The following is a 20482-nucleotide window of genomic DNA, read 5'->3' as shown; positions in this document are numbered from 1 at the left end:
ATTGGTTTTTTATACATACGACAATTATCAAGATAAAAACCAATCAATTCCTAAATTAATATATATATATATATATATATATAAAAACAATTAGGAATTAAATCATAAACTCTATTAATACAATAATTAAAAAAAAATAAAATGGAGGGGATGAGCTAAACTCACATTTATATAAATCCTTTGGTGTGGGTTGGGTTGTTATTTGATATAGTTGAAGTTGTAGAATGTTCACGTTTATGATTATTAAATGATGTTGATTGATTATAAGGATGTGTTATTGGTGACAATTCATCATTTTCTTCACGTTTCTCATTTGAATCTCTTTCATCATTAAGCAATGTATCACTCAATCTTCTTACTGTAGTTATGTTATTATTAGTAGTGGTGGGAGTATTATTGTTTTTATCTTTTAGTGATTTCTTTTTCGACAATTTTCTAGATATTTTTGATTTCCATTTTTCAGCCAATTTTTTATTCTTATCTTCTTCATTATTGACAACACGAGTATTATCTTCATTAGTGAAACTAGTGTCATCATCATAATCTGATGTTAGTTCACGAGTTTTATCTGGTCTGACAAAATCTTGATTTGTTCTTGAATCATCTTCTTCATCTAATGATAAATCATTAAGTTTGTACATTTGTGATTCCCAATCAGCTGAATGATCTTGTGCTGCTACTCCTAATGCTGTCAATTCTTCATCACCACCACCAACGCCACCGTGACCTCCATTTGTATTACTAAATCCAGTTTTTTCAGTTAAACTCTTGTGTTTGATTGAAGATTTTCTTTGGAATGAAAATCTATCATCTTTAGCAGGAGCAAATCTAGCATCAGGATTCTTCGACATTACTGATAATAATACAAATACAATGACCAAAATCAATAAAATCAATGAAAAGGCAGCATTTAAAATGAAAAATACCCATCCCATAATAGATGCCACAGGAGCTGGTTGACCAAATAAATCAGAGAAAAATAAAAATAAAAATGAATTAATGGTGGTGACAATTGACATCATATAATTGATAACATTTGTTGGTTTATTCAAATAAGGTCCCGTCCAAATCAAATAAATTGTATAAGCTAAATCAGCAACAAAAATCGGTAAAACAGAAACTTTACCGGCATCTTGACAAAAAGCAATAAATAATGCTTTGAAAACATTATATCCCATGAGTACAACACCAAACCAATATTTGTTGGCGTGAAACATTGTATAACAGAACCCCCATTTTTGTAATACTTTATTATCACCATATAATAATGCTGCGGGATTATTATAAGTTCTAATGGATTGTCTTCCAATTTTCATAACATTGAAATATGACCATCCCAACACCCCCAATAATAATAATACAAATAACACTGCTAAAACAACCATAGCCGGTGAATCATTTTGAGTGAATTCCCATAAGGAAAATATTATCAATTGAGTCGATCCAATGGCAATATATCTTAAAAGAGATCCTTTAATTAAATTGGGGAAACTTCCACGGAAGGAATTAAAAGTTCTTGGATTAATTTTTTTGGCACGAGTTAATAATATAATCACTGATTTCACCAATACCAATAATACCACTAATAAATATCCAATTAACACAAACCAAGTGTATCCAGTGGCAACAATAGATGTTGGTTCAATTTTGGAATTATACCCAATTCTTTTAATACCACGCAACACATATAAATTACTATGTGAACGTAAAGCATATTCTAAAGATCTTTTAGCCACACCAGCAACATAATCTAAAGATCTCTTGTGTTTTTGTACTAAAACTTGTTTGGTTGACGAAATAAAATATGTTGTTGGTGAACCTCCAGTCAGTTGAATATACCAACGGAAAATATTTTGCATAAATTGAATACGAATTAATCCCATTGACCAAGCTAAATTTTCTGACCAAGCACTGGCAATTGGTGGGACTCTTTCAACTGCTTGCATTGAAACAACAACAACACTTTGGAAATAAAGGAAAAGTGATAATGAATTAGCCGAAATGTGGGAAGCAGCATTAGAATTTCCAAAAGTAGACAACATAGCAGCCACAATCAATCCTAAACCAGCAATACATGCGGTGGCCCATTTAACTCCGGTTTGACTAATAGTTTTACCATTGGAAAAATTGGCTTGTAAACAAGATAATGTATCACCTGAATCTCTTTCTTTAACAACAAGTTTTACCACAGCATCAATATCGGGCACTTGATAAGCAATACCAGGGATTTGTTTAGTGTATTCCGAACTAATATATTGAACAGAATCAATTTGTAAAGCACCAGGGAAAATTGGACAAAATTGTTTCCAACCCAAGGAACAAACATTTATATCTTTTTCAATAATTAAAAACCCATAAGCATAAACTTGAACGTGAGCAGTAATATATGCACTAATTGAAGTAGTTAAATCAAGGGCATACCTTAAAGATCTATCATCGGGATTGAATGTAACATTGAAATAACTAGGAGAAATTTGTGAATTATCCATACATGTGACTAAAGAAGTAGCCGAAAGCTTCCTTCTGGCTTCAGTAGTTGATACAAAGCAAGAAAGTAGTAATGTTAATATTGAAAAAAACACAGACGATAGCATGATAATTGTGAATAAAGCAATTCAATAAGTTAAGTATGAAAAAACAACGAAAACGAAAAACGAAAAACAAAAAACAGAAATAGAAATTTTAATAAATGATTGAATAAAGCAATAATGTGTCTCTATGTGTATGTGAGTATATGTCTATGTCGATTGTCGATTATCGATTGTCAATGTTGATAGTAGTTGATGGTGGTGGTGGTGCTGTGTAAAAAAAGAAAAAAAAAAGGAAAAAATTGATCTATCCCTTCTCTTTCCCGTGTTTCGATATTCAAAAAAAATAGCTGAAAACAAGAAAAATAGATATATGTGTGACCTTTTGGAGGGGAGAATAAGTGATATATTGTTTATAGAACTATAGGACTGATAATCAGTTATAGTATAAGTAGTAAATGAAGAATCTATCAACACACAGCTTGTAAAGAAAAAGATGTGAAAAAGAGAGACAGAAATAGAAATAGAAACAGAGAAATAAAAAAAAATATTAAATTTATTATTAAAACAAAATTTAAGAAGAAAGGGACACCCGAAATACAACTAGACTACTACCAAAGAATTAATATTGTGGTGTATTCTTAGAATTATTGTTAAATCGTGTATTTTGTGCTAAAAACTTTTTTTCTTCTTCTTCTTCTTCTTCTTCTTCTTCCCGTTGCTTTTTTTTTTTCTTTTTTCTTGTGCGTGTACTTGTGTGTGTGTGTTGTTTTCTTTTTTTCCGAGTAATAGGAAGAAGATGATGGAGACAATTCTCTATTTTTGTGTTGTGTTTGATCTTGCGTCATCCAATAGATTTCTTTGGGTATTGGTTGTAAAGTAGTAAAACCCCTTCTACATTTTTTCAACCAGCCCCCACACGTGACTTACCCAATTCTTTTTTTTTTAGAACTGAAATTTTCGGTCATATCGTTTGAATTACTTAATTTCTTAACTTGCTGATTAATACTCAAAAGTCTTTATAGATCTTTAATATATCTAGTCTAATAGTAAAGAATTCATTGTTTATAAGTTTTTTGTTCAGTTTATTTAGTTTGTGTTTCCCGTTATTTCCTTTGTTTATATTGTCCTTTTTTTGTTAAGGTGGCATTGTCAAACTTCTTGGTGTGGAGGTTGCACGTGACTATACACTATTCCGATCGCTTTTGTCCTTAACGGTGAATGAATGCATCGCCTCCTTTTTTTGTTAATTTCCGCACACCTAAAGCAAGAAAAAAGAGGTGTAAGTTTTTTACTAAATATAGAAACTAAACTAACAAAATTTCTTGTGTGGAACTTTGTCCCAGTGCAATATTTGTTGATTGTGCAATAAGTAAACAAGAACAGCCTCCATTCTCATTTATCAATTATATTTTAAGTTTATCCATGTTTATTTATTCTACAAAATTATGTTATACCTAGCCGTTTCTTGGCTGTGTGTGTCTGTGTGTGGGGAGATTCATCTAAGCAAGAAAACGCCAACAATTTTTTTTCTGCGCGTTTTTCCACGACCGCGTAAAAAACTACTCTGTTGTTGTTTGTAATTCTCGAGATTTGATCTCTACTTTTATTATTTGCGTGTTGCAATTGCAAATTATTCATTAATTGCAACACAAACTCTGATTTGGTTCGATTGGGAAGTTTTAATTCCAAATTTAGTCCATATGCCCTCCTAGCCATTTTTTTTTTCAAAAACCCCACAATGAATTCACCAATGGTTCAATCATATGTAAATTTGAATTACTACCTATTTTTGAATGAATACTAAAGTGGCTGTGTATGATATTGAGAATACTACATAGTATACTGACGTTGCTTAAAATCTACTACATTGTCACTGAGCAACCTTAGAGCTTCCAAAAAAATAACGTTATGGCAAGCAGATTAATCATCATCACCACAGTCCTCATCATTTGTACTAAACTCACTTCTTTGGTAAAGATCATCTGAATTGTACTCTGAAATAACCACCTCTTCTACTTTTGAAAATTCAGGTTTCTCATTGTAAGGATCTTGAGTGTCATATTCACAGCCCAAGCGAGAAGAGTTTTCGAATATTTCCTTCAAAGTTCCATCAATATCATTGAGGTCTAACGAGAGCTCCTTTGATTGCTTTCATTACTTTCCTTACGTCAATAACATCAACATTGGCATTTCCCGTAGCAACTACTTTTAGCTTTGCATCTATATTCTTTTCTTCGAATTTTGAAATCTTCTAGTAGTTAGTAAATAATATTTTCCTTTTTTAAACAACCTTGATATTATAGACTCCTTTCGTCTAGGTAGAATCGCTCTTGACTTTCATATAAGAAAGAAAATGTCATGACATTATCAATTGAAACAAAAAAATAATCTTGTAAGACCAAAAATAATTCACATTTTTCAGATCGCGATTTTTCACAAATTCCAATCCGTAGCATGGTCCCAATACAAAACTTGGCTAACAGCTTTATTTGGAAACAGACAACCCGACTACGATTAAATACAGAAAAAAAATAATTATAATTGCCACAAAATTGTAGGTCCTTATAGACTCCACCATGGTAATAACTACCAAAAAAAAGAAGTTGAAAAAATAAAACTTGAACGGTACGGGAATCGAACCCGTGTATTGAGCTTGGAAGGCTCATATGTTACCACTACATCAACCGTCCAGTTGATGAGCTGCTGCACTACAGCTGTTACCGTTGCGTTTGGAAAATTGCGGCATTGTTATATTCAGCAAGTTCAAGTAAATAATTGCATATTACTTTTAGATACTACGGTACTTCTAAGTGTAAATAAATGATTCTTTTTCAATTTTTATTTCAAGTTGAACCACTTGTTTTATTTTTTTTATTCAATAAAGCCTGTCATCCAACAAATGAACTGTCTTATTTCTTTTTTTGCCTTCTCAATCGACGGATTGTTGGTGGGTTTTTTTTTGCAGTAAACTCAAAAACAAACCTAAAGTATTTGGCAAAGCTATATCAGATTTGAAAATCTACTTAGATTAACATTGCTGACACTATGGGAAAATTGACTGGAAACGTTTGATTTCTTGGTGGTAGTATTTTATTTGACACAACATTTTTTTTCATATAATTCGCAACCAAACTGCCGTAAAAAAGGTAAATACATATATCAGCAAAACTTACTCATATACATGCTCAGCAATATGTAAGAAGAAACCTTCGAGTAGCTTCATTAGGTCAAAAATTCATAAGCCGAAGTATCAATAAAAAAAAGGGATAACATGTTTGTTTATTTACAACTATTTACATAAGACGCATATAGTAATAATAAAATGATTTCATAGGCAATCTCCATTCCTTTTGTAATCTTCCATGGAAAAGATCAAAATTGCATTTTTCTAATTTGTTCAAGAAAAGTGAAGTTGGTATACCAGCCATTGTTGGAACATACAAACTATCGGGAATACCTTTTCTCCATTTCTTAGAGAATTTATTCAATAATTGATCTTGAGGTTGTTCTTGGACAATCTTTTTGATTTCTTGTCTTGCCATTTCCAATTTCGATTTTGCTGTCAACATATGATCATTGGCAGTAATAGCAGTCTCATAAACCACATTCTTTAATGCTTCCTTTATTTGATTCTCTTCAGCGGAATCCTTGATATGACCTTGAAACAAACGAAGTAAAGATTCTTGTGATAACCCACTAGAAGTCATTAAGTCTACTGGTAATGTTATTTGATTTCTTGATTGAGCATAAAAGGGAACTCCAAGGATCATGGAACTGACTGCTGTTGCTTGACCAATATGGGCTGCAATATCACTCATTTGTGATTGTAATTCTGTAGAATATTCCAATAGTCTTATAACTGAAGGAGAAATAGATGGTGATAATAACAATCCTTGAGTCAAATAATTTAATTGTGAAAATGTCCCTTCTCCATAACTACATATGTCATTGACAGTTTGGAAACTAGAATTATTTTTGATAAAATGACGTCTCGTTTGAAGAAATTGTTGGAAATATGAAATATTTAGATTAAAATCATGCTTCAATCCATCTCTCAATAATATGGCTATGGGCTCTCCAAGATCAGTTTCATTTCGAGAATCTTCTGTGAACACCCTCAAGATCAAATCACTCCAAAATTTGAATTTCAAATCAGCAGTTGAAACTCCCAAAGTATTCGACATCTGACTAGAAGCCCTTGCTGCTCTAGACTGTACATTGGAACCACCTTCATTTATTTTATTGATTTCCAAATTGAATGCACGTATCGCGAGGTAGGTGTTTCGTACTGGTTCAGGGATATATTGGGCTAATATATATGATGATCGATCCTGGCTTTCCAACAATTGATTAACGTTTTCTTGAGCATTGAATAGTATTGCCAGATAATTTGTTGAATACAATCTTTTACTTATATGTCTACTCCTAGTGATCATTTTGATGAGGTGGTTGGTATACTCGTTATTGAATTTGATTTAGGGTGAATTTTTTTTTTTCTCCATTTCAATTTCAATTTAACTTTTCTTTTCTGCTACAACAATCTTCGTAACACTTCCAACAAATAAATTATTTACAATGCAAATAGAAAAAGTTCAACCGAAAGCATATTTTGATATTACCAATGGATCTAAAAAATTGGGGAGAGTAGTTTTTGAATTATACGATGATTTAGCTCCTAAAGCTACTGAAAATTTTCTCAATTTATGTAAAGGAATCACATTGAATGATAAAACTTATTCATACCAAGACACCATTTTTGACAAAGTTATTAAAAACTTTATGATACAAGGAGGTTCATTGAATGCAAATGTATCAACAATATATGGAGATCAAGGAATAAACAAACCTATACCTGGAGAAAACTTATCCGATGACTTATCTCATCCTTTCAAATTATGTATGGCCAACAATGGTGATGTCAATTGCAATGGATCCCAATTTTTCATAACAACCTCCAAGCAATCACAAATAGCTGGTAAATATTCTGTTTTTGGTCATGTAATTCACGGGAAATCAATAATTAGGGAAATAGAAAGAGTAAAAACCAATAAAGATGATGTACCAGAATCCAACGTAGTTATTGATCAATGTGGAGTTTGGACCGATGATATGCCAGTACCAATTTTCAACGCCAGTTACGACACGATAGGAGGGGATATATATGAAGAATATCCTGAAGATGATAATTCAAATTTCAACCAAGAATCCACTGAAGAAGCATTTAGTGTGGCATCAAAAATCAAAGAAAGTGGTACTTTGCTATATAAAAAGGGTGATAAAGAAAATGCTCGTTTTAAATACATAAAAGCATTGAGATATATTATGGAATTCATACCAGATCCAGATCAAGATCCAGAATGGTATAAAAAATTCATAGATTTGAAAAAGAAAACTTATTTAAATTTGAGCTTATGTTGTTTGCAATTGAAAGATTACCATCGTTGTATTGATTATTGTTCATATCTATTGGATATGGATGACTCAGTACTTACGAAACAAGACAAGACAAAGACATTGTTCAGAAAAGGTTCAGCCAACGTTGGTCTCAAGAAATATAAATTGGGTTTAGATGATTTGAAATTAGCAAATAAATTAACACCAGACGATGTCAGTATCCAGAAAAGTATAGAATCAACAGAGAAATTATTGCAACAACAAAAGCAAAACGAAAAAGCTACCTATTCAAAGTTTTTTGGTTAAAGTGCTTTAGATATGCAATAAAAAATAATGCAATGCAATTAAATGACTATATAATAAACTATACATATACATTTATATAGATATGCTAAACAAACACAAAATAATAATAATAATAATAATAATCGTTGAAATACAAAAAATTAAAAGGTGAATACAATACACTGTAATGAATGTGATTGAAAATAATTAACGCCAAAAATATAAATCATGAATTGTCCACATCATCATCATCACCATGTGAAATGTTAGTAGAGCTTTCATTGTTGTTGTTTGCGCTTTCGTTGTTAGATCCGCTATCGCCCACTCTTGTATCGTCTTCGTTACGACGTGCTTCTGGCATGGGAGATGCGTCGAAAAGACTTCTCATATTCAAATTATCTTCGCTTTCAGACGCTAAATGGTCGGTCAGGGTAGTTTCAACACCATTGGCCGTTCTTCTGCTACTCATACCAAAAGGAAATAGCGGTTCCGGCTGTCTATCACTTGTTGATAACCTATTTCTAAGATAATCAAATGCGAAAGGATCTATATGAGGAAACTCATTCGACTCTTGATCTTGTCTTGCCTCTCGTTCTCGACGGGCTCTTGTAGAACGAAATATACGTCTTAATGGAGTTTCTGTTGCCTCAGACCTTGGGTTCAGTGATGGAGTGGCAGAGCCTGGTGATGGAATCGGACTAAATCCAAAATAATGCACTCGTGGTGTAGGTTGATCGTTTGAAGGGGCATTAGTAAAATTGTTCTGAACAGTAACATTTCCCAAGGGGTTAGTGTTGCCGTCAGTGGGTATTGTGAAAAATGAAACGTTATTGGCTGTATCATTTGTAGCTGGTTCTGATGCAGTTTCCTCCAGAACCGAAAATCTACACAACGGACAGGTGGTATGTAGCTTAAGCCATTCACATAAACAACCTTTACCAAATATATGAGAACAAGGCATTTTGACCGCGCTATGATTAAACTCACCAACATATTCAGATAAATAAACTGGTTGTGAGTTGTTGGATTGTGAAGGTTGTTGTTCTTCTTCACTTTCTCCCTCTCTAGTATTTCTGGCATTTGATGAACTCGATGTCGTCTGAGATGTCTCATCCACAAGACGTCTCTTCTTGTGAGACACTGTTTCGTCTTCCTCATCAGCTTCAAACTTCTCATAACAAATGGAACAAATTTGATTCTCACCCAAATCATGTAACTTTACAGTATCAAATGATTTAAATTTTTCTATAGTAGTCCCCCTCTCACGATTGAGACCAGTAACAATTGATGAATATGCCATTTGAGTGGCCAATCGGATAAATTCTTGAATCACACTAGGTTCACGATTTGATGCATTGTTTGGCAAGGACATGATTAACGACCCGGATCTATTAGGTACTGCTGGTCTATTTTCGTCCGAAAATACGTAATTGACAGTTATTATTATGGCACGATCAGATTCCTCGTCTCTGTTATTTGTAGAGGAATTGGAACTAGGCGGTTCAGACAGCACACGTTGACTTGATTGTTCAGATCCCTGTTGGTGTTGCTGTGCCTGACCATGGTGTTGGTGTTGCTGTTGTTGATCTCTTGCATTGTTTTCATTTGTTAGTTGTTCACTGATATCATTTCTTACCGGTGAAGGTCCAGGAGTAGAATGGTTTCTTTGTCTGCTGCCTCGTAAAAAAGTATCCATAAATCTATCAAAAATGCCAAAGTCCAAACGATGCAGCCTATTGGAATTATTGCTATTGGAAGAAGAATTTTGGGAAGTAGAAGTTCTATCATTACGATTGCTATGACCATTGTGGTTACCTTCATTTGTTCTTCTATTGTTGGAACCTTCTTCAGAACCACCCAGCAAATCATTACTGTTGTTTCTGCCATTCGATGACCCAGAGTCGTCAGGCATCTTAAAATAATATATGTGATGTGAAGGAGAGAAGGAGAGAAGGGGATTTAGTTGTGATTTCAGTAGATTAAACACAATTTGTAATTAGTAAGATTTTTCTGTTCCGCAAGATTTTCTTTTTTTTTTCCGTTTTGCCTTTATATCTCTCAAAATCGTCTCAAAAAAATGATCCTTGATTTATTTCGTATGTTTGAATTTTATAATGATGTTAGTGAATATTATCATATACACTCTCTTTGTTTACTTAAGGTAGTAGTATTGGATTATAATGACATATATAGTCGCCACAATCTCTTAAAAGCTATTATGTTGTTCAGTAACACCTATATATATTCAATCTTTTTAGTTTTTAAAAAGGTGTCACAATCACTTACGTAATTCTTTTTTTTTGTTGTTGTAAACAAGAGCAACAAGTGAAACTGATGTGGTGGCACAACTATTCAGATGACTCAGCCGATGCTTGTTCTACCAATGACAACAAGTACCCATAAATGAATGTGACAATAATATTAATAGTTGTAATATTATTCGATAAGAAAACTCATTTGTAAGCTCATGCATGCTATTTAGAATCTGTAGATTATGTAATGATCAAGAGTCATGACCCTCGGCAAATATTAAAGACTTGTGACAATATTATGTCTCGGCCCAGTTTTCGTTTGCGTCTACACACAAATCTAAGAGTATGCTACCAGTACAATTTGTACAAAAATTCGGACAACCACCCTTTCATCAACGATTGGTACACCACATCAAATAGGAAGAAGACAGTACAATATGTAAGACAATACCAATTCTAAATGAAGTTAAACATATCCCGTATATCGTAATTATATAACTATAAAAATGAGTAATATAACGATTAGCTATTAAAAAAAGAATTAATTAGTTAATTGGTTCCCAGTCCCAATATAAAACAACACAATAAATAAATAAATAAATTATAGTAGCAATAAAGAAAAAAAAAATCAAATGATAGCCATGGTGAATGACAATAAAATGCAGCTAGACAGATATTTCTATTTCTTGAAAACAACGTTACCTGGCAATGGAATAGAAACAGGTTGGAAGTAAGAGTTGGTTGGAGTAGCAGTACCGGCTAAGGCATTCCACCAAGCAACAATGGCTGTGATAACACCAAAAACACCACCAGCTCTAGTAACACCGACTCTTCCACTAAATTCACCACCAGCTAACAAAAGGAATGTTACAAACAATAAGAAAAACAAGGAGCTGAAAGTAACTGTAGATTTTAAAGTGTTTAACCACAACATAAATGTAAAGATACCCCAAGCAAGTAAGAAAAATCCAATGGCATTTGGTAACTGTGAAGCTGTTTCTTCAGAAGCTTCGTAGGCTGCAACGATACCAAAACTATCAACCAAGATTGCTGAATAACTCAACCAGAAGGCACCGTAAGATGTCAATGCAGTCATACCAAATGTATTTCCAGTCACAAACTCAAAACATCCAGCAAAAAATTGAGCTGCACCACCGTAGAAACATGCAAGTGAAACTACCACATTTGGAACTTTGATACCCATAGCTTGGGCATTGTAAAGGGATAAGACAAAAGTGGTCATGGCAAACCCACATAACCCGAGGGGAGCAGGGTTGATATTGATCTTTGGCCAAGGAGAAGCACCTGGGTTTAAAGTACCCCCGAAGGCAGCCATCAAGTCATGTCTGTAGTACTTGTGACGATTGATAATAACAAATTCACCACCCTCTCCAGCAATTTCAACTTTTTTTATTGGTCCTTGGTTTGCATCTATGATTGAAGATCCAACAGATTTTTGAGAAGATGAAGACGTCATAGTTGTTTCCTTTTATTTATCGATATTGGATATAGATAGTAGAACTTTATATAAAAGAAACAGTTTTTTTCTATTTCGAAAGAAAAGAACACACTTATAGAGGGAAAGTGGAAACTATTTATATATTAAGAAGAAAATGGGGGTGTGAAAACTAAACATCAGTATAATTGCAAATTCGGGACTAATTGTTGTTAATAATTATGTAAAAATGTAGAAAACGGAACGAGAGAAGGGAGAAAAATTTTTATACACCGGAGTGGGGCTAGTTTTATAGTTATGCATACATGAAATAAACACAAAACCACCACTAACTATTGGCTATAATTTTGTGGGTGACACCACTAACAACAAAGAGACCACACCACAGAAGCGATATACTTCATTGATGCACTAAATGTAATATTAATTGAATAAAACAATAAAAGAAGAAGTTTTGAAAATCAAGAAAAGCTATTGGAACTGGTAGCATTAAGAGGATGCAACAAATCAAAGTAAAATAAAGTTAGTTAGCTGATGGCCAAATCTTTGCAAGAAAAAATATTTTTTTTTTKGGTTTAGGTTTCTTTTTTTTTCCCGTGTTGGGCTCGGTCGGAATAATTATGTCCGCAACTGCTTCATCTCCGACCGGAAGCTACCATATGCATCAATGACAGGTCTATTATTCATACAAATATGATACAGGATGTAAAACCGATGATATGCATGTGTCAAGAGAGCAGTACCAGGATGATAATAATTTATTTAGTGGAGATTCATTGCATCCAAATTGTCAAGGTGACGAGGTACAGGTTAAACGATTTAAAATGACACCGAATCAACCAATCTCTGGTATCAAGTGAATTCATTACATCAAAATTAAAACCTGTTCCCCGAAAATAATAAGTAGAATATATTGAAATATAAAAAAAAACAAAATAAATAAATAAATAGATAAATAAATTGTAATAATTACATCAAGAATAGCAATGGTAAAATATGTCTAGTTGGTTCCCGTCCCCCCAGAGATATATATAGATAAAATTTATAGTTGAATCGTACAATTGAACAATCAAATTAAGCATTAAAATTAGATAAGTAGCAACAACTGAAAGAGTTTTGCCATTAGTTTTTAAAAGCAACATTTCCTGGCATTGGAATGGAAATTGGTCTGAAGTAGGAGTTTGTTGTGGTGGCTGTACCTGCTAAAGCAACATACCAAGCGATGATAGCAGTGATCACACCAAGAACCCCACCAGCACGAGCAAGAGCAGTCTTCTGACTGAATTCACCAGCAGCTAAGAGGATGAAAGTGACAAATAAACAGAAGAATAAAGCACAAAATGCAACAGTAGACTTGAGTGTGTTCAACCATAAAATAAAAGTGAAAATTGCCCAAGCAAGTAAATAGAATCCAAGGGCATTCTTCAATTGTGGAACAGTTTCCTCTGACTTTTCGTAAGCAGCAACGATACCAAAACTGTCAATAAAAATAGCCCCAAAACTTAACCAGAAAGCACCATAGGAAGTCAAAGCTGTCATACCAAAAGTGTTACCCGTAACAAATTCCCAGCATCCAGCGAGGAATTGAGCTAATCCACCATAAAATAAGGCAAGTGAAACAGCAATGTTTGGAATTTTAATACCCATGGCCTGAGCGTTGAAAAGTGACAAAACAAAGGTACTCAATGCAAAAGCACATAAACCAAGAGGTGCTGGATTGATATTAATTTTTGGCCATGGCACGGCACCCGGATTCAAAGTACCACCGAAAGCAGCCATCAATTCATGTCTGTAATATTTGTGACGGTTGATTACCACAAACTCACCACCATCTCCGGAAACTTCAACTTTTCCAACTGGCGGTTCATTTGGATCCATAACTGAAGACCCAACAGATTTTTGAGAAGATGTGGAAGGCATATTCTTTAACAGTAGATCAATAATAAGATTCTTCGTAGAACGAACAAAATAATAGCTAAAACAAATGAACAGCAATTTGGCCAACTTGGATATACAAAGAAAAACTGGAAGGTATTTATAATTTAAAAGAATAGAAGGGAGACGACGATGAAATCTAGCATAAACTTACCTTAAATTCTGTTTTTTGATACTTGAACCACGAGAAAGAACTGCAAAAAATAAAAAAATAAAACAATTTTATGCGGCAAAGTGGGGCGAAGTTGATAAAGTACTTGGCGAAAAATGAGCAATCTGAATGTCTGCCACAAGTAATGCCAATGGATTTCTTATCTACAAAAAGACGTGCATTCAACGAAAGTTGTAGACCGTACATTCCAGTGAATGCTCAGTATATAGAAATTGGCAGCTAAAGAGGGCCAAACCAAGATCATAAAATGGTTGTGAAAGCATTGGAAAAAGATTTTAGGTTGATGATTTCGTAAGTAGAGTAGTGGCTAATCAATATTTTTATTACAACGGTTAGTAAAAAATAGTTTCTATCACATAATAGAAACCTCTCTTTTCAGAAATTATTATTATTGTGTTTTGGCCAAGAAATTCTTGTCAACTCCGAGCTCCCTTTATTAAAAATTTTTCTCGTCTCATCTTCTTGGTGGTTGTTGTGGTGGTTATGCGTTTTGAGCAATATTTAATTTACAAATTTACCTTACAACAATTAACAAAAAAATATCTACTCAATTAACAGGGAATAGAAAGTAATCATTTTTAATTGATTTGTCTACGAAGTCATTTCAATACGATGTTGTTGTTGTGGTTATTATTTTGCAAGAAACAAGTACTACTATTCAGGTGAAATTATTTTACTTTTTTAGATTGTTACACAATCAAGTGTGGGGGAGAGAGTGGTGTTTTATTTTGCAGCAAGACACGACTACACCCCCACAACAGAAGAAGAAAATTGGACACACGCTTCCCATCAAAAAGTTTGGCACCACCACCACAACTACAACTTTAATCTAAATATATGTATCTAAAAAGAATAATGACACAGTATGCTGTTTAAATGCACTATTGATTAAAAGAAAAAGTCCGAAGAAAAAAAAGCAATACAGCAACCCCGGACAAAACTTTATTTTTCAACACATTGGAAAAACAACCACCAATGTGTGTTTAACATCTTGGTGGTGTTGCCAGTCTGTGTGTGTGTCATGCTAGGAGTTGTCATACAAAAATCCTCAAATTTTTATTCTTCAGTAGCCCCAGTTAGAAGAATTTAGAATGTCACACCCAACTTAAAACACGAAAACTCGATAACACAAAGGTGCTTGATAAATTAGATACTTATTTCGTAAACACCATCAACAGGTTATTATCTACCCCACAAATTAGCGACCTCCAAAGCACCACCACATTCTTTTATGTGGGATAATTATGCACAGCAACAGCTTTGTGCGACACCTTTATTTATACGTATGCTTACATGTTATAATGTAGTATGTAGTATTACTTACAAAAAAAAGAGACTAAAAAACTTGTGCTAGCATAAAAAGTGGTACGAGTGAAGAGCTTCTCAATTACCTTCCCAATTGGTATGGAGATCCACTTTTCTATATATGGCAAAAAATTACGTTTGGATAGGTTTTTGTTCATTTTTCATTTTTTCTTGGACTTCTTAGAAGGAGGTGAACTTGTAATATGGGAGAGGGAAAACACATCCTCAGCAATTTGTTTGTTCAAAGTCTTTTGAGAACTCCTACTTTTCAAATCCAATTCCTTTTGATCCAGCAGATTTGCCAACGTTATAGTATCTTTGCATTGGTTAGCTCCCAAGTTTGAATCGATATTTGTGTGCTTCCTGTGTGTTTTATAAGGCTCTTGTGAGATATCCAATTCTTTAGATTTTGGTATTTTCTTTCTACTTTTAATTCTTTGGGTTGTTTTGGTTGACGGTTCAGAGACACCCACAGGTTTATGGCCTCTAAGATTTTGGTTTGTCAGGGGTAGCAAAACTTGCCTTTCAGTGTTTACTTTAGGACCTTCCAAAGTACTGCTATTATCATATCTAAAGGATGATATTTCCATGGAATGTTTTAATTGTGATTTTAGTGAACTCAAAGTTTCATACAAATCTTTGAAGTCACGCTGATAGATCATATTACTATTCTTCATGAACTCTGAAATATCTTTGATCTGAACTTCCAAACCCTTAGTTACAGCCTCCTCATTCTTTAAAGTTTCACCAACTACTTCAAACATCCTTTTACAATAATTAATATCCTCTTCCAGTTTCATGGACAACTCTTTGGCTTCTATTTCTGATTGTAATTTCAAATTCGTTTGTTCCAAACTTGTTGTTTTTTTGCGTTCAGCATTCAATTCACTCTTTATTGTATTCAACTGCTCCACATGTTGTTGCATGAGTTGTGATACAGTATCATTTGATTCTTGATTTTGTGCAAAACAGTTCCTTAGTGTTTCCTGTAACAAATCATTTTGCTCCTTCATGTCATCGTATTTGATCTTCCATTTATCACATTCCAAAGTTTCAGTTGCCTTTACTCTTTGACAGGCTTCATAATCTCTGGTAAGATTCTTAATAACCAACTCTAAGACTTTAACTTCTTTTGACAATGAATTTCTCGATTCGATAAAGAATAAACGGTTCTTGTTTTCTTCATTTACTTTTGACTGCAAGGCAAACAGTTGGAACTCCAAATTCTTTTGCAACTCATAAAATTTAGTATCCTTTTCATGCAACAAGACCTTTTTTGCTTCTAATTCTTCTTGAGCTTGTAAAATATTAAGTGCCAGTCTTTCTGCAGTGGAATCACAATCAATGAGTTTTTGTTTAGCAATAGCTAATTGTTCTTGTAATCCATGCAGCTTTTCAGTTAAATGTAATATTTTATCGTGTGATAAACTTTTATGACTAGAAAGCTCTCTCTCCAATTGCGTTTTCCTTGTTTCCAAATGAGTAATCTTCGACTCCAACAGTTTAAATTTTTGATCGTATTCAAGTCTTACGTCCTGGACATCCAAAGCACCTTTTTGTATTAATCCAATGTTGGCCTGAAATTGTTTAAGCAAATAGTCTCTAGTTGTTGCATGATTTTCAATCCCAGCCATAGCTGCTTTCTCAAATTCAGTACTTACCAAAACACTTAATCTTTGATTTTTATCAAGTGAAGCTGCTCCCAACTCAGCTACTTTTGACCCGATTTCGTTTGACAAAAAACTTTTAAACTCTTTCTCAATAAATTGAAACTTGCTTTCCAAAATGTTGTTCAAATTTTCGGATCCTATGAACTGTTTAATTGAGTTAAAAAACCGATCAGATATATCTGTTGCTAAATTTTGGTTCATTTCCAACATTTTAGATTCCCATTGTGACAAGTCAAATGACATTTTTTGCATTTCAGCTAATTTTATTTTCTCCTCAGACAATAGGCCAGATATCTCATCAAGCTGAACATCTTTCTGTTGTATTTCCAACTCTTTGACCTTAAAATGTACTTGCATTTGCATTCTCATGGAATTCAAACTTTGCTTTGATTCATCAAGGATAGAAGAAAGCTCACCTACTTTAGCTTTATAACGATTTGTGTCATCCTTAATCTTTTGGTATTTCTTTCCTGCTTTGTCTTTCTCATGCCTTAAATCATTAAAATCAGAGTCCAATCTAGTTACATGTTTGAACAATGCTTCAACTTGGCTTTTAGTTCGAGCATTCACATCTGTCAAGATTCTTATATTCTGATCCCTCTCTAGTTTTTCTGATTCCACCTTCAGTAACTTTCTTCGAGTAAGATCCAATTCTTTTTCCAAGTTGCATTTTGTAGCTTCTACCTGCCCGATTAATTCTGAAAACGACACTGCCAGAAAGTTGCTGGATATTTGTGACTGTGGCTGAGTTTTTGATACACCTTCACGCAGAATACTGATAGTCTTAGCCTTGCTTCGTTCTTCCAACTGCATCGTCGTTTTACCATCAAAAACCCTTGGTGTAATAAGTTTTTTGGTTTCCATTTTTGTAGTTGAAGTCAGATTTTCAGTCTTTTTCGATTTATTCGACTTTGGTTGATTAAATAAACATAATGTATTTGTCTTATGAGTACGAGTATCCAAGCCCTTCTTAGTTTCAGGCTCTGTTTCGTGCTCAATTATACTGGCATCCGTACAAGAATTCAAACTAGCTCTTGTTTCATTTGATTTGGACGACTCCGTGAAAGTTGTTACCAAGGAGAGCTCAGACTTATCAACATTTTTCTTTGGTTCAAAGACCAGATCCAGAAATTTCTCATGTAAATCTTCTTTGTTAAAATCCAAGCCCATTTCAAACTCTGAGCCCAAGGAACTATCAATGTCAATGTTTGGCGATGGTCGTATTTTGAAAGAAGACACACCAGTTTCATCAGAACATTGAGTGTTTCCAAATAAACTCACCCCCTTATTGTTTTGCGTATTTTTAAAAAAATTTGACGACATATGGCTGACTTTGTAAAATGGATATGGGATCCAACTTAACACAGATTAGAAGTTTTGGTTGCAAGAAAATATCTATCTTTTGTAAGCAACAATTCAAAGTATGTTTTTTGATTCACACACGCAAGTAGTATAGACAAGATCGTAGACACATTTGCTTAATACGGGATATTTAAATATGAATACTTAGTGGCCCTTATAGCTATGTTCAAACAAGAATTTGAATTTTTTGTTTATCCCAGCATTTCCTAACTAACCAACCAAATAGACAAACATTCCTAATGCATGGATAGACAGTTCAATTCTGCGACCCTAAAACATAATAATACTTATTGCAAACTTTGCAAGTTTTGAAGTCGGAATAGAATGCACCGTGAAACGAATTCTGATACCCTGCTTGTTTTACTATGTTCCATACCATATGCAAACTCTGCCAACGCTGAATTAATTTTTCCAGGATCCAATTGGAACTAAATCGAAATACATCTCATCCACCTCTTGTACTATTAGAAATACGTGCATTCAATTTATTCACCTAAATCCGAGTAAGATTTGAATGTTCTTGATTACCATCGAATAGTTGAGTTGTTGAGTCAAACCGAGCTTCTCAACAGTCTTATAAAGTCAAGAAAATGTCACATGCCGTGGTAGCTAAAACCAACATCATCATTTCTTTCAATTAAGGTTTTCATTTATTATATAATAATGAACAAACTTTCATAAAAAAATTAAGTTAATCCCTTTAAAAGTGAAATGGAAAATGAAAATCAATATATCCGCCCCTCTTTGTTATCTATTTTTTCTTCGTATTTCATAAACAGAATGGCTTGAAATGGACCAGAAAAAAAAATCTTTCTTACACATATAAATACAATAGAGTTGCCCCATTCACTTACATCACCCTTTCCATTTTTCTCTACCACCAAACTAACTCTATCAATTCAGAGAGTATATATTAAGCATGTCAGAACGTCAAAAGGTTACATTAGTTACTGGTGCTTCATCAGGTATTGGTTATGCCACCGCAATTGAGTTTGCTAAAAGAGGATACAAAGTTTTTGCTGGGGCAAGAAGATTGGAACCAATGCAAAAATTGAAAGACGACTATGGTGTGATCATCTTCAAGTTAGATGTCAGTGACTTGGAGAGTGTTAAGAACGCCAAAAAATTCATTGAATCAGAAACTGGCGCAGATTATTTGGACTTCTTATACAACAATGCTGGTCAATCGTGTACTTTCCCTGCCACAGATGTTACTGATGCACAAATGAAACAATGTTTTGAAGTTAACGTCTTTGGTGCTATTAGAACTGTTCGTGAATTGGTCCCATTGATAATAAACGCTCAAGGTGTCATTGGGTTTACAGGGTCTGTTAGTGGAATAATCCCATTCCCATTTTCTTGTATATATTCTGCCTCCAAAGCAGCCATTCATCAATATGCTGCAACTTTGAGATTAGAAATGAAACCGTTTGGTGTTAAAGTCATCAACATTGTGACAGGTGGTGTCAAAACTGACATTGAAGATAAGAGAGATTTACCAGAGTCTTCTATTTACAATGTGCCAGGTATCCAGGAAGCTTTCAATGAAAGAAGACAGATGGCAGCTCGAAACAAACCAATGCCGGCAGAGGTTTATGCCAAAAAAGTTGTTACTGATTTTGAAAGTGCTAACTTGGGTGGTGCTTTGAACATTTATCGTGGCACAATGAGTACATTTTTGAGTTTCGTATTAACTTTTGTTCCTAGATTTATAGTAGAGGCAGCTTTAGTCTCCAAGTTTAAGTTGAACAGTGTGTTCCAGTACTTGCATGAAAAGTATCTGAAAGAGAAAGTTAATTAGCGAGTAACTGTACCTTCTAAACAGTTTATTATTTCTGAAGTAAGTAATACCAGTGTGTGTAGCGGAAATACTTGATCTATCGTCGTTGTCACATGTTATATACTATAATAGAACACGATTTAAATGAATACTCCTCTTTTCCGCCATAACTTGAGGACCCCCCTCTGCGGGAACCTGCCGCAAACCCAAGACCACAAAACTAAAGCCAACTGGCAGCAATATAAAAGAAACAGAAAAACAATAACAGAAAAAAAAACTGTAAAAACTACATGTGAATATTTCACAACTAATAATTCCACATTTTCTTTTTCATCATTAG

The 20482-nt window shown here is 33.8% G+C and overlaps 8 protein-coding genes and 1 non-coding gene across 9 annotated transcripts; 2 read left to right on the top strand and 7 right to left on the bottom strand. All coding sequences in view use genetic code 12, as the record gives it.

Moving 5' to 3' along the window:
* Window positions 1-167: 167 nt before the first annotated feature.
* FLC1 (putative flavin adenine dinucleotide transporter) lies at window positions 168-2594 on the bottom strand (the record flags this gene model as incomplete). Its single annotated transcript, XM_713426.2, has 1 exon — window positions 168-2594. One exon carries the CDS (start codon window positions 2592-2594, stop codon window positions 168-170), a length of 2427 nt encoding a protein of 808 aa, XP_718519.2.
* A 2556-nt stretch (window positions 2595-5150) lies between these two features.
* On the bottom strand, window positions 5151-5221 carry tG(UCC)1. Its single transcript has one exon. It is a non-coding gene; the product is annotated as a tRNA-Gly (tRNA).
* Window positions 5222-5824: 603 nt separating this feature from the next.
* On the bottom strand, window positions 5825-6967 carry CAALFM_C300960WA (uncharacterized protein; the record flags this gene model as incomplete). The annotated part of the gene is made up of 1 exon (XM_713425.2): window positions 5825-6967. The coding sequence occupies one exon, from the start codon at window positions 6965-6967 to the stop codon at window positions 5825-5827; it is 1143 nt and encodes a 380-aa protein (XP_718518.2).
* A 139-nt stretch (window positions 6968-7106) lies between these two features.
* Window positions 7107-8231, top strand: CAALFM_C300950CA (peptidylprolyl isomerase; the record flags this gene model as incomplete). Its single annotated transcript, XM_713424.2, has 1 exon — window positions 7107-8231. One exon carries the CDS (start codon window positions 7107-7109, stop codon window positions 8229-8231), a length of 1125 nt encoding a protein of 374 aa, XP_718517.2.
* A 205-nt stretch (window positions 8232-8436) lies between these two features.
* CAALFM_C300940WA (ubiquitin-protein ligase) lies at window positions 8437-10122 on the bottom strand (the record flags this gene model as incomplete). The annotated part of the gene is made up of 1 exon (XM_713423.2): window positions 8437-10122. One exon carries the CDS (start codon window positions 10120-10122, stop codon window positions 8437-8439), a length of 1686 nt encoding a protein of 561 aa, XP_718516.1.
* Window positions 10123-11141: 1019 nt separating this feature from the next.
* On the bottom strand, window positions 11142-11939 carry ATO2 (Ato2p; the record flags this gene model as incomplete). Its single annotated transcript, XM_713422.2, has 1 exon — window positions 11142-11939. The coding sequence occupies one exon, from the start codon at window positions 11937-11939 to the stop codon at window positions 11142-11144; it is 798 nt and encodes a 265-aa protein (XP_718515.2).
* Window positions 11940-13040: 1101 nt separating this feature from the next.
* On the bottom strand, window positions 13041-13838 carry ATO1 (Ato1p; the record flags this gene model as incomplete). Its single annotated transcript, XM_705558.2, has 1 exon — window positions 13041-13838. The coding sequence occupies one exon, from the start codon at window positions 13836-13838 to the stop codon at window positions 13041-13043; it is 798 nt and encodes a 265-aa protein (XP_710650.1).
* A 1653-nt stretch (window positions 13839-15491) lies between these two features.
* Window positions 15492-18170, bottom strand: CAALFM_C300910WA (uncharacterized protein; the record flags this gene model as incomplete). Its single annotated transcript, XM_705557.2, has 1 exon — window positions 15492-18170. One exon carries the CDS (start codon window positions 18168-18170, stop codon window positions 15492-15494), a length of 2679 nt encoding a protein of 892 aa, XP_710649.2.
* Window positions 18171-19281: 1111 nt separating this feature from the next.
* On the top strand, window positions 19282-20163 carry AYR1 (acylglycerone-phosphate reductase; the record flags this gene model as incomplete). Its single annotated transcript, XM_705556.2, has 1 exon — window positions 19282-20163. The coding sequence occupies one exon, from the start codon at window positions 19282-19284 to the stop codon at window positions 20161-20163; it is 882 nt and encodes a 293-aa protein (XP_710648.2).
* Window positions 20164-20482: the final 319 nt, after the last annotated feature.

Source organism: Candida albicans, chromosome 3 (assembly GCF_000182965.3).
Source record: "Candida albicans SC5314 chromosome 3, complete sequence".
Taxonomy (NCBI): domain Eukaryota; kingdom Fungi; phylum Ascomycota; class Pichiomycetes; order Serinales; family Debaryomycetaceae; genus Candida; species Candida albicans.
This window is presented reverse-complemented; position numbering and strand designations above follow the sequence as displayed.